Source organism: Psammomys obesus, unplaced genomic scaffold, assembly GCF_907164565.1.
Source record: "Psammomys obesus unplaced genomic scaffold, mPsaObe1.curated_primary_1811, whole genome shotgun sequence".
In the NCBI taxonomy this organism is placed as follows: Eukaryota; Metazoa; Chordata; class Mammalia; order Rodentia; family Muridae; genus Psammomys; species Psammomys obesus.
The window spans coordinates 6,754,444-6,767,031 of record NW_026596039.1 but is presented as its reverse complement, the minus strand read 5'-3'; the positions used below and the strand labels follow the sequence as shown (position 1 = coordinate 6,767,031).

The 12,588-nt window shown below is 42.2% G+C and overlaps 1 protein-coding gene across 2 annotated transcripts in view; it reads left to right on the top strand.

Moving 5' to 3' along the window:
- The window catches only part of Ube4a (ubiquitination factor E4A), a 42,274-nt gene that overhangs the window by 12,847 nt on the left and 16,839 nt on the right, over positions 1–12,588 (top strand). For both annotated transcript variants that reach the window (XM_055621784.1, XM_055621783.1), the window contains 10 exons: positions 7–180; positions 792–904; positions 2,491–2,643; positions 3,424–3,583; positions 4,166–4,368; positions 4,807–4,998; positions 6,399–6,732; positions 8,264–8,384; positions 10,295–10,599; positions 11,822–11,954. In XM_055621784.1, coding sequence (XP_055477759.1) covers positions 7–180; positions 792–904; positions 2,491–2,643; positions 3,424–3,583; positions 4,166–4,368; positions 4,807–4,998; positions 6,399–6,732; positions 8,264–8,384; positions 10,295–10,599; positions 11,822–11,954 — 1,888 coding nt within the window. The remainder of the gene's footprint in view (positions 1–6; positions 181–791; positions 905–2,490; positions 2,644–3,423; positions 3,584–4,165; positions 4,369–4,806; positions 4,999–6,398; positions 6,733–8,263; positions 8,385–10,294; positions 10,600–11,821; positions 11,955–12,588) is intronic.

Sequence of the window (12,588 nt, the reverse complement as noted above, 5' to 3'; positions counted from 1 at the left end):
TGGCAGATGAGCTCCCAGCAAGCCCAGATGACTCGGATAATAGTGTGTCAGAGAGCCTGGATGAATTTGACTACTCAGTGTCTGAGATCAGCCGCTCCTTCCGGTCACAGCAAGAAATATGTGAGCAACTCAACATCAATCACATGATCCAAAGGATCTTCCTCATTACTCTGGACAACAGTGAGTTGCAGACTTGCACCCATTGATTGATTGTCTGTTCTTCTCTCTTGGCTTGGGCTAGGGACTGCTTGGGCTCTTAGAATACTGCTATGTCTGATGTTTAAAACCACCCCTCTACTCCCTGTTTTATTTTAATTACTTAAAAACAGTTTTCAACAGATCTAACTTCTGTTGCCATGTTGGTGCTGACTGAGCTGTGTAAGCTGCTCGTCTGTACTACCTTAAAAAGGAAGTAGAAAGAGTAGCTCGCCCCATCTCCTTCTATGGATGTTGAGAGGTTCAAACATATTTTACCTCTGCCCTGTCTGTAATTCAACCCTAAACTTAATGCTGGTGTCTGGAATTTTTCTCCTAAGTGTCATACTGAGAGTTCACAAGAGCCCGTGCTCTGGATATACGTGTGTATCAAGATCAGTTGTTGGTAGCTGAGCAGAGTTGTACATACCTCTGGTCTCCAGTACTGAGGAGGCAGAGGCAGGAGGGACCACTTGAGCCTAAGATTTGAGGACCAACCTTGGCAACATAGGAAGATCCCATCTCAAAAAAACAAAAACAGTGTCATGAGGACAGGAACATTATCCTTAATGTATCAGATTAAAACTGTTTCACAGGTGATCCAAGCTTGAAAAGCGGAAATGGCATCCCTAGTCGTTGTGTGTATTTGGAAGAAATGGCAGTAGAGCTGGAAGATCAAGACTGGCTTGATATGAGCAATGTTGAGCAGGTACCATTCCTGATTATGTGCCCTCAGCAAAACAGCCATGTGGCTAAATTCTGTCCATTCTCCAGACGTGACTTTACTTGCCTGTGCTGCTTTCACTATGTGTGATATTCCCCAGTGAACTCTTCCTATCCACCCTGTCCCTACATCCAAATCCACCCATTGTTTAAGAACAAGTTAACATTGTCATCTGTATTCCCAGAAAAAAGTTGTCATTCCCTCCTCGAGGTCCTTATCCCATACATTTCTTATGGGAACTGTCATTGTCTCTTGTGGCTTTTTAATGAACCTGCCTTATCACTCCTATTAGAGTCTTAAGTTCCTAAGACAAAGCCCATCTCTTTTTTACATACTTTCAAAGAAAACCAAAACCAGGCTGGGGAGATGGAACACAAGCAAGTTTGGATGGTCAGCACCCACAAGCTAGCCATGACATGTGGGATAGTAACTCAGTGCTAGAAAGATAGTGCTAGAAAGGAGTGGGCTATCTCTGGGGACTTGCCTAGATGAAAAATACTGAGTTCCAGGCTTAATCAGAGCTCAGGGGCATGAGGTGGCGAGTGATAGGGCAGGGCACCCACTGTCCTCCTCTGACCTCAGTCTAGTCCTCAGGAGATCAAGTGCAGAAAGCCAACATGCATCACACAGAACTGTTTCCCAGGGTATCAGAGCCCTCAGTAAATGGACTATATGTTTGAAGAATGGTAGCTGGGAGTGGTGGCAGATACTTTTAATCCCAGCATTGGAAGGCAGAGGCAGGCAGAGCGCTGTGAATTCCAAGGCCAGCCTGGCCTACATACGAGTTTCAGGACAGCCAGGACTGACTACATAAAGAAACTGTGTCTCAAAAAAAAAAGATTAAAAGACTAAAACTTTCACAGTGGTTGGCCAGGCACGGTGGTGCACACTTTTAATCCCTGCACCTAGGAGGCAGAAGCAGGCCAGTGTCTGCATTCAATGCCAGCCTGGTCTTCACAGTGAGTTCCAGGCCATCCAGGGCTACAAGGGATACCTTGTTTCAGAAAAGAAATAAGGGGCTTTATAGAGATGGCTCAGCTGTTAAGAACATACTGCACTTACAGGAGACCCAAGTTCAATTCTTAGCATCCATATCATATGGCTCACAACTGCAGTTCCAAGGGGAACCAATGCCTCTGGCTACCACGAGCACATTCACTCCAGTGCACATACCCACACAGAAACAAACATATACACATAATTAAAATTAATAATAAATGTTTAAAAAAATCGAGCAGAACGACTGATAACTTGACTTTCAGCTTTCACGTTTAAAGTATTTTTAAGCCCTGTGATCACACAGAAAAGTACATTTTACATGTAGGTTTCGTCACTGATTGTTTACACCATTCAACAAGTAACTGGTGCCTACTCTGTGCTGTGACACTATCCCAGACACTTATCTTAATTCACAGTAACTGTGTATACAGTTAGTGACTAACATTTCTATAGTAAGAGTTCTCTCTCTATTCTGAACTATGTCTGATTCTTGCCAAAGCATGTATCAAACTCTTTGTGTTCTAGGATTTACCTTGAAATAGTTCGGTATTTTTGTTTATTTTTCTTAACAGGCCATCTTTGCTCGGTTATTGCTTCAAGATCCAGGAAACCACTTGATCAGCATGACTTCCTCTACAACATTAAATCTCTCTGCTGATCGAGATGCAGGAGAGAAGCACATCTTCTGTTACCTTTACTCCTGCTTCCAAAGAGCCAAGGAAGAGGTAAATGAATAAGCCCCATGAATTTTAGATTATCCTCTTAAGCATGTGAATGAGAGTTGGATCAGTGTCTTTCATGCCATAATATATAGGTTTATTTGGTGGTATACCTAGCAATATGAGATTGCCGTTAAGCCTTAATATCCTTTTGAGGCTTGGGGTCCATTTCTCTTCCCATTAACCAGTTCCTCCTGTTCTCTATACAAACCTATCTAGAAATCACACCCTTAAAAAGGAAAAAAACTAAAACTAAACACCAGATCAGTCAGGTGTGGTAGCACATGCCTGTAATTCCATCACTCATGAAGGACAGGCATGAAGATTACAAGTTCAACACCAGCCTGGTCTACATGTCTACACAGTCCCAGGCCAGCATACACTATGTGGCGAGACCAAAATAAGACAAGATGAACCAAGCAAAAGCCAAATCTGGTAACAACATTTCCAGTGAGATGGAAATGTTGAATTGCGCCTTTCAATCAGACAAGTGTGGCTTGAACTCAGTCCCCATGAAACAAATACTGCCAGGCGGTGGTGATGCACGCCTTTAATTCCAGCACTCAGGAGGCAGAGACAGGCTGATCTCTTAGTTTGAGGCCAGCCTGGTCTTCAGAGTGAGTTCCAGGAAGAGCCAAGGATATGCAGAGAGACCTGGTCTTGAAAAAACAAAAAAAGAAACCAATACTGTTTGGGGATATATGTTTTCCATCGCATTTACTGTTTACCCTTGCTCCACTATAAAAGTTATACGTTTTTCTTTTCTTTTTTTTTTTTTTGCTACAGATTACCAAAGTTCCAGAAAACCTGCTCCCCTTCGCAGTGCAGTGTAGGAACCTCACTGTGTCCAACACTCGGACAGTTCTCCTCACCCCAGAGATCTATGTTGACCAAAACATCCATGAGCAACTGGTAGATCTGATGTTGGAGGCCATTCAGGGAGCCCGTGAGTATAAGCAAGGCTGTTGAACAACTACACTTAGCGGACCAATTTAAAACTCCTTTTAATAGGATTAGAGGGTCTTAGAGTTATTATGATTCTAACAGAAATTAAGGAAAAAAGCTTACACCTTGATCTTTAGGTCTCAGTACTAGCAGAATTCTCAAAAATATCACAGAGGGGCTGGAGAGATATCTTAAAGGTTGAGAGCACTTCTAGCTGCTTTTCCAGAAGACCGCAGTTCAATTCATGACATCCACATGTTGGCTAACAACTGTATGTAATTCCAGTTCAGGGGGTCCACTGCCCTCTTGTGGCCTCCACAGGCACTGCATGCACTTAGTACATAGACATACATGCAGACAAAACACCGTACACATAAAAGTAAATAAATCATAAAGAGCCATTGTTAGGAAGTGAGTATATAGCTCATTGGTCACGCACTAGTAGAACAGTTATCTAGAATTCACCAGATCTTCAGTTCAGTACCTGCACCACGACAGAGATAGGCAGACAGAGAAAACTGAAGCTGTGTAAAGACATAGAAGATGACATGGCATCCTTCCTTTCTCATTTGTCTTCTGTTAGATTTTGAAGATGTAACTGAGTTTTTAGAAGAGGTCATTGAAGCCTTGCTGTTGGATGAGGAAGTTCGAACATTTCCTGAAGTCATGATTCCAGTGTTTGATATTTTACTAGGGCGAATAAAAGATCTGGAGCTCTGCCAGATCTTACTGTATGCATATCTGGATATTCTTCTCTATTTCACTAGGCAAAAAGATATGGCCAAGGTAGGTGTCAAAGCACTGTATGCTCATGGTGCTGACAGCTTAATACTTGGTGCTCCCTGTCCTGGGGCCACTATAACATTGCCTATAGAAAGCCAGGGGTGGTCACATGCCTGGAATCCTAGCGATTCCAGGGAAGCGAAGGCAGGATGATCAGTGCTATCCTCAGGTTCACGGTGAATTTGAGGCCCTTAGGCCATGGGTAAAGGCACTTGCCACAAACCCTAAAGAGCTGAATTTGATCCCCAGAACCCACATAATGGAAGGGGAAAAGGGAGAACCAACCCCTACACACAAGTTGTCCCCTGACTGTCACACTGTGCCCATGGTATTCACATACACACAGTTGGTTGTATAAGACTTAATTCTTTCAGACCCTTACATCTCATTCCCTTTATCTCACCATACAGACGAATAAGTAGGATTTGTCCTCTCCTACAGGTTTTTTTAGAATACATTCAGCCCAAGGACCCTAGCAATGGGCAGATGTATCAGAAGACCTTGTTGGGAGTCATTCTGAATATCTCGTGCTTGTTAAAGACTCCGGGTGTGGTAGAAAATCATGGCTACTTCCTGAATCCATCTCGTTCCAGTCCTCAAGAGATCAAAGTACAGGAGGCCAACATCCATCAGGTGGAACTGTTTACCAGGCTGTCAGCCCCCTGATTTGAGATAATCTAGGAACCATGTAGGGATAAGGCTGCTTGAACCTCTTTGGGAAAGCAAATTGGTCTGGTTGGGTTTTGTCATAATAACATAATGAAGTTGCCCTCTTATTGGGGGGATGAGGTGGCACATGCTTGTAATCTTAGCACTTAAGAAATACAGTCGAGGGGTCAGGAATTGGGGATCATCCTGAGCTATATAGCCAATACTAGGCAAACTTACACTATAGGAGAGAGAGTTTAAAAAATAAAGGAAGGAGAGGGCTGAAGAGATGGCTTAGTGGTTAAGAGCACTGGCTGCACTTCCAAAGGACCCAGGTTCAAATCCCAGCACCTATATGGCAGTTCACAAATGGCTGTAATTCCAGTTTCAGAGTATCTGACATCCTCACACATGGATACATGGAGGCTGAACACAAATGTGAATAAAATAATAATTTTAAAAAATAAATGAAATGGGGCAGGAGAGCTGGCTCAGAGGTTAAGAACACTCCATGTTCTTTCAAGGGTCCTGAGTTCAATTCCCAGCAACCACATGGTGGCTTATAACCATCTATAGTAAGATCTGGTATGCAGGCAGAATGTTGTATAAATAATAAATAAATCTTTAAAAAATAATAATAAATAAATAAATAAATAAATAGATAAATAAATAAAATGAAGGAAGGAAGCAAAGAAATCACCTTCAGCACATACCTTTAATTTCCACACCTGGAGGCAGAGGCAGGCCTTGTTTACATAGTGGGTTCCAGGACAGGCAGAGTTGTGTAGAGAGACCCTGTCTCCAAAAAGAAAAAGAAATCATGTGCTTCATGTTGTTCACTATGCCAGTGAGATGGCTCAGTGGGTAAAGGTAGTTGTCATCCAGCCTAGTAATGAGTCTTTTCTCCAGGACCCACACAGAAGAGAGAACCTAGTCCCATACATACTCCATGCTCCATAGTTTGCCCTTCCCGCATACTAAATACATTGACAATAAATAAAATATTTACTGACTGTAACCACATCTATTTGTATTGTTTATAGCTTAGTTTTATACTACAATGGTAGAGTAATTGCTATGAAAACCATTTGACAAGCAGAGTTAAAGGATTTATCATCTAACACTTTACAGGAAAATCCCTACTCTAAAATCTATTAAGCTCTCTGAAAGTTGGCAGCCAACCAGAAAATATCTCCTAACCAGTAATACATATATATTTTTTTAAATCAGAATCAGTGCATAAGGTATAAAAAATAACGGGAAAGATTAAGATTAGCATATACTTAGAAACATGTATTTGCTAGAGCCTAGGAGTAAAGAAAAAGAAAAAAGAATGCCAGGATTGTGAAATTGGAATGTTGTGTGGTTGTTTTCTGGTTAAACAGTTCATGGCTCAGTTCCATGAAAAGATCTACCAGATGCTGAAGAACCTGCTCCAGCTCTCTCCAGAAACCAAGCACTGTATCTTGTTCTGGCTGGGAAACTGTTTGCATGCAAATGCAGGCCGCACCAAGATCTGGGCCAATCAGATGCCCGAAATCTTCTTCCAAATGTATGCCTCGGATGCCTTCTTTCTGAATCTGGGTGCTGCTCTCCTGAAGCTGTGCCAACCATTCTGCAAACCCAGGTCCTCTCGGCTCCTCACCTTTAATCCCACATACTGTGTCCTGAAGGAATTGAATGATGAAGAACGAAAAATTAAAAATGTACATATGAGAGGTAGGTGGGCAACTGGGCTTCTCAAAACAGTGACAGTGTGTGTCACTCCTGAGGCATTTGCTCCCTTCGCCTTTGAGAAAGCCTTTTGTTCAAAACAGATGAGACACAGTGGAAAACTAGTTAAGTGATTTAAACATAGATTTTTGAAAAGTAACTGTTACGGGGCTGGAGAGAGATGGCTCAGCAGTTAGAGTGCTGGCTGTTCTTCCAAAGGCCCTGGGTTCAATTCCCAGCAGCATGGCAGTTCACAACTGTCTGTAATTCCTGTTCCAGAGGATCTGACACCCTCACACAGACGTACATGGAGGCAGAACACTAATGTACGTTTTAAAAGAGAAAAGATAAGAAAAACAACTGTTATCTTTTACATGTTGGGCATTGGTGAGACCTTCTGTCTGATTCCAGCAACCCTGGATATTCATTCCCTTGTCTTTTATAAAATGCAGTAACATACAGATGCCATCCTTTTTTAACTCAGAGGTTCCAGAAGAGGGTAGACAGGTCAACACAGTAGAAACAGCATAGGGGTGAACCAGCAGGGGTGGCTCAGTCTTGAAAAACAACCTGGGTTTCCCAGCACAGGAACAGGGGTGTTAGAAGGACAATAACAGGTATAGAGGTAAAAATCTGTAAGAAGCAGCAGGCATGATGGTGCACACTTTTAATCTGAGCACTCACTTGAGAAGAGAGGCAGGTGGACCTTTGAGTTTGAGGCTGTCTAGAAAAAAAATAGATCTGTGGGAAGAATTTATTGAGGAATAGTGAGGAGTTCCATGTAGTTAGAGCAAGGAGAAGGGGTAGGTGAAGAGTAAGAGGTTGGAAGTGGGAAGGAAGAAAGCTGACACCACCTTGGAGAAAACTTGAACAATATAGAGAAGTGAAAAGAAAATAAATGAGCCCTGATTCTATCACTCAGAAAGAATCCTTAGTTTTGATTGTTTTCCTTCTAGGTTTTTTTGGGGGGAGGAGGAGTTATCCTCATGTAACTAAAAACTATTATCTGCACAAATGTAACTTATCTTAAACACAGAAAAGCATAAAATAAGTGGAAATAGCCAGGTAGTACTGTCGGCAGCACATGCCTTTAATCCCAGCACTTTGGAGGCAGAAGCAAGTGTGTCTCTGTGAATTCAAGGCCAGCCAGAGAAACCCTGAGCTACATAGAGAAACCCTGTCTAGAAAAAAACTAAATAAATAAATAGTAGGTAGGTAGATAGATAGATAGATAGATAGATAGATAGATAGATAGATAGATAAATGGGAATGGCCTATTGCCTATCACTTGGAAAAATACACAGTATTAACACTTATTTTAATGTTTGCTGATTTCATTGATTCAGCAAAAGAGATTTAACTATTTCTGTGGATAGTAGGAAGCCAGAAAGTTGGTTTTAGACAAGAAAGTAGTTGGAGATGTGCCCTGAGGAAGATATCATTGTAGCAGTATGGAAACTGAGCAAAAGTCAAGGGAGACTGAAGTCCAGGACAGATGTCTGTGGTGAGCAATCACCGTTCCTTTCACTTCTTCAAGGTTTGGACAAAGAGACCTGTTTGATCCCAGCTGTGCAGGAGCCAATGTTCCCCCAGAGCTACAACCTTGTGACAGAGAACCTGGCCCTGACAGAGTATACCTTGTTCTTGGGATTTCACAGGTAACTCTTTTGATGTCTTTGGAAAAGCACTGTTTGTAAAGAACTAGTTAGTTGTACTGCAGCAGCTCAAGGGTTGACAGTTCGTCTAAGGACTCAGGATGTCACAAGACAAGAATTTGTGTGCACTTCTTTAAGTTTACATGAGTCTATTTTGTACAGATTATTTACAGTGTTTAGCTATTTTTAAAATTAACAGTGTGCTAATATTTTTCCACATTCTGCCAACTTTTCAATCCCTCTTTCTGTTATTGTCTAGGAAAATCTAATTCTTTTCATTTTACATTTCACTCTCTTGAATTCTTACTACTTCTGATGTCCAAAGACCAAGAGACAAAACTGACAGAAATTGAGAGAATGCTAATAAGGGGTTTCAGTAAGACCAATGTGACCACAGAGGGGCTGTGAGCCTGAGAAAAAGGATTCTAAAAATGGGAAGGCTGAGAACGTTTGTGAAGAAGTTTTAGAAGGGTACATTTCTAGCAGGTCAACTACATGTCATTGTGCACTTTTTTTCCCTTTATTTAGCTGAGAATGATTGCCAGTGTAAGGGGAACAGTAACAACCCATTCATACTTCTCATCTATAAAGAGTATGGCGCCAGGTGGTGGTGCAGAGATGGGTGGATCTCTGAGTTGGAGGCCAGGCTGGTCTACAGAGTGGATTCTAGGACAGCTAGGACTACACAGAGAAACCCTGTCTTGAAAACCCAAAAATAAAGAAACAAACAAATAAAAATAAAGGGTATGACAAATGCTGATTTTTTTTTTAAGTTGAGGGGACAGGATACCCATGCTCATGTGCAATGTAGAAGCTCGAGATTGGCAGCAGGAGGCTTTCTCAGATACTCCTCACCATATCTTTTGAGGAAGACTCTTTCACTGAACCTGAAGCTCACTGATTCAGCAAGACTCCAGGGATCCTCCTATTTCTGTGGCCCAAGCATTAGGACTACAGGAGCACACGACACTTAGCTTTCACATGGGTGCTGGGGATCAGGCCCTCATGCTCACACAACAAGCACTTTACCAACTGAGCCATCTCCCCATGTCCCCAGAATACTGATATTTTGTTTGTTTTTTTTGAGACAGGGTTTCTCTGGTTAGCCCTGGCTATCTAGAACTCACTCTGTAGACCAGACTGGCCTCAGATCTACCTGCCTCTGCCTCTTGAGTGCTGGGATTAAAGGTATGCATCACATGCCTGGCCTGGAATATGATTTTGTTTTAATGTCTTCTTAGGATATTTAAATTAATGTAAATTTTTTAAAGCACTTCTCTAGCAGATAATACTGGAAAAAATGAAAATGTCTTCTTTAGATAGTGTTTTTGGCCTGTTGTTGACATTTTAAATGTGGTGACAGAAGTTCAGCATGTGCTTGATCTGCTCAACAATCTAAATTCAGACACAGAAATGCCAGGCATCTAGCTTCCCCATCAGCAGCCCTCATCACTGTCCACAAGAACCAGAGGAGTGGTTTAGGACTGTAGAACCAGTTATCAGCATTCCTAGTTCTACGTCTTCCTTTCAATATTCAAGTGAACTTTGGTGAAGAGTAATTATTTTATGCTAAACAACAGTGGGCTGGAAGCTGCTCTTAGGTTGTGTGCCAACCGCTGTGTGCTTAAGGTCGCTATAATCGAGCCTTTTTTCATCTGCTTAGTTTTCTAGCTGTGCAGAGATCATCCACTGACCCCGCATGTGTGCTCTAATTCTTGTGCTGGGCTGCTCATACTCTGTCTCACTAACTTTGTCTCACTAAAACACCTACTTTCAGTAATAACCGCTCACTCTGCATCCTGCTCGTGTCAGAGGCTGCTAATTCAGATCTGTTGAGTATATGGTAACATTTTCCCAGCAGAGCCCTGACATGAGCCTTCCTGACCTAGTCTCTTCTGCTTTCTTGGGGGCAGGTTACATGATCAGATGGTAAAAATCAACCAAAATCTGCATCGGCTGCAGGTTGCCTGGCGGGATGCTCAGCAGAGTTCTAGCCCTGCTGCTGACAACCTTCGTGAACAGTTTGAACGCCTGATGACCATCTATCTTTCAACCAAGACTGCAATGACTGAACCCCAGATGCTGCAAAACTGCCTCAATTTGCAGGTGTCCATGGCTGTTCTGCTGGTTCAGCTGGCCATAGGCAATGAGGGCTCACAGCCAATAGAGCTAAGTTTCCCTTTGCCAGATGGCTACAGCTCTTTGGCTTATGTGCCAGGTAAGCAGCCTGTCCCTTGGGAACATTCTATTAATAGCCACCTAAGTTTAACTGGGTCACCTTGGAAGCTTAATCCTCGAAATACCCTTTCTTAGTTATCATTCCATTGTTGTTAAAGAAATGACTCAAACTTGCAAGTATCTCCTGGCCAAAGCATGGCAGCACTAGCAGTTGCTTCTCCAGATTTGTGTCTCCAGTGGTGGGACTATCAGAAAACAGCCTTCAAAAGATGAACTATTGTCAGGGTTTTCACAACTCTTATTTTCTGTCATTAATATCGTTTGTCTTTCAGCTTATTAATTTGTCTGTCTAACTCTCCCTGAGGTTTTTTTAGGAAAAAAAAAAAAAAAAAAGAATCCCCTCTTGTTGACTCAGAAGGGAATTTTGTATGTATATATATGTCAGTGAGGGGTCAGAAGATGTTGTTTACTCATCAGATTAAATGTTCTTGAACTCTGTGCTAATCTTGTATTGCTATGTAACAAGTTATCCCCAAACATAGCAGCTTAAAACAACAAACATTTTCTCACATAGTCCTTCACATCAGAAATCCAGAAGCACTTGGCTATGTGATTCTAGTTCAGAGTATTAATGAGATTGTGGCCAAGCTGTCAGTCACAGCCATAGGACTCTGAGGACTCAGCAGGGGCTGGAGGATCCACTTACAAGACCAGTCATGTGGTTGTCAACAGGCCTCAGCTGCTTGCCAAAAGCCCCACACATCTCCTCGTAGTGCCACGAATGATGTGGCAGCACAAGTGGCCAAAATGAAAGCTGCAAACTTTCACAATCAGTGTGCACTCTCCTGCACACGTCAGAGTGTCTCCTAGCCTAGAGTAATGCCGAAAGTGACTCTGCAAAGGTATGAGTGCCAAAGTGGAGGGTGGTTGGAGGGCCATCCTAGAGCTCCTTACTGCAGTCACCTAGTGTAACTCGCCACACCTAAAGGATACCTTAAACTGTGAACAACCTTTGCGGTCACACCATGTTAGTGTTAACAGTACTTTATGTCACTGCTGTTCAGGTATTTACTCAGATAAAAATAAATCGTATCTCTCACGATCCACACGTTAAGAGATTGTGCAGTTACTAACTTATCACTACCCCGGTATATAAAAGACTTGGATGTTTTTTAACCCTCGTTAATTAATGTGAAGGAGGTACTGCAATGTTGTTTGGGACCAATGAACACATTTGGCTAATTCCAGTATATCTTTTTCAGAATTTTTTGCAGATAACCTGGGTGATTTTCTCATTTTTCTGCGGCGCTTTGCTGAGGACATCTTGGAGACATCAGCAGATTCCCTGGAGCATGTCCTTCACTTTATCACCATTTTCACTGGAAGCATAGAAAGGTGACTTGCTGGAAGCTTGCCCCAGACTCTGGTTAGAGCTACAAAATATTCCACCTGCTGTGGTGAGGCTGAATAAATAAAGGACTTTGCCCACAGAGAATTTGAAGCTGCATATAAGGTTCCTGATGGGAATTTCACTGCTGGTCCCTGGTTAAAATAGTTAACCAGAATACCAGAAGCCATACCAGTGGCAGCCAGGTGTTAAACTCTTCTAACTGTGTGAACCAAGGTTTGCACCTATGGCTTGAGTTGGATAAGCAGTAAACCAACGCTGATGTTACTTCTAGCCTTCACTCAGAAACAGAGGTACTATGGTTTTTAGAATTGCTTCCCTGATTTTTTGCAGGAGAGAAAGGTGGTATTATGTGTGCAGGCTAAAAGAAGTAATTTCTATGCACAAAAGGACACATTTGCTGCAAAATAAAAAGAAAAGTCCACAATTCCCCAAGGCATATCAATGAGAAATACGTAGAAGTCAATCCTTTACTGAGCTGAGCAAACCTAAGGGGACGTCTTAAGCCAACAGGTATTGATTAGACACACAGGATAGGGATTATGGGTGCTCTCAGGTAATTATAACCTAACCTTTACCCTCAGAAAGCTTGGGAAGGCAAATTTATTCAAGATGAACCTG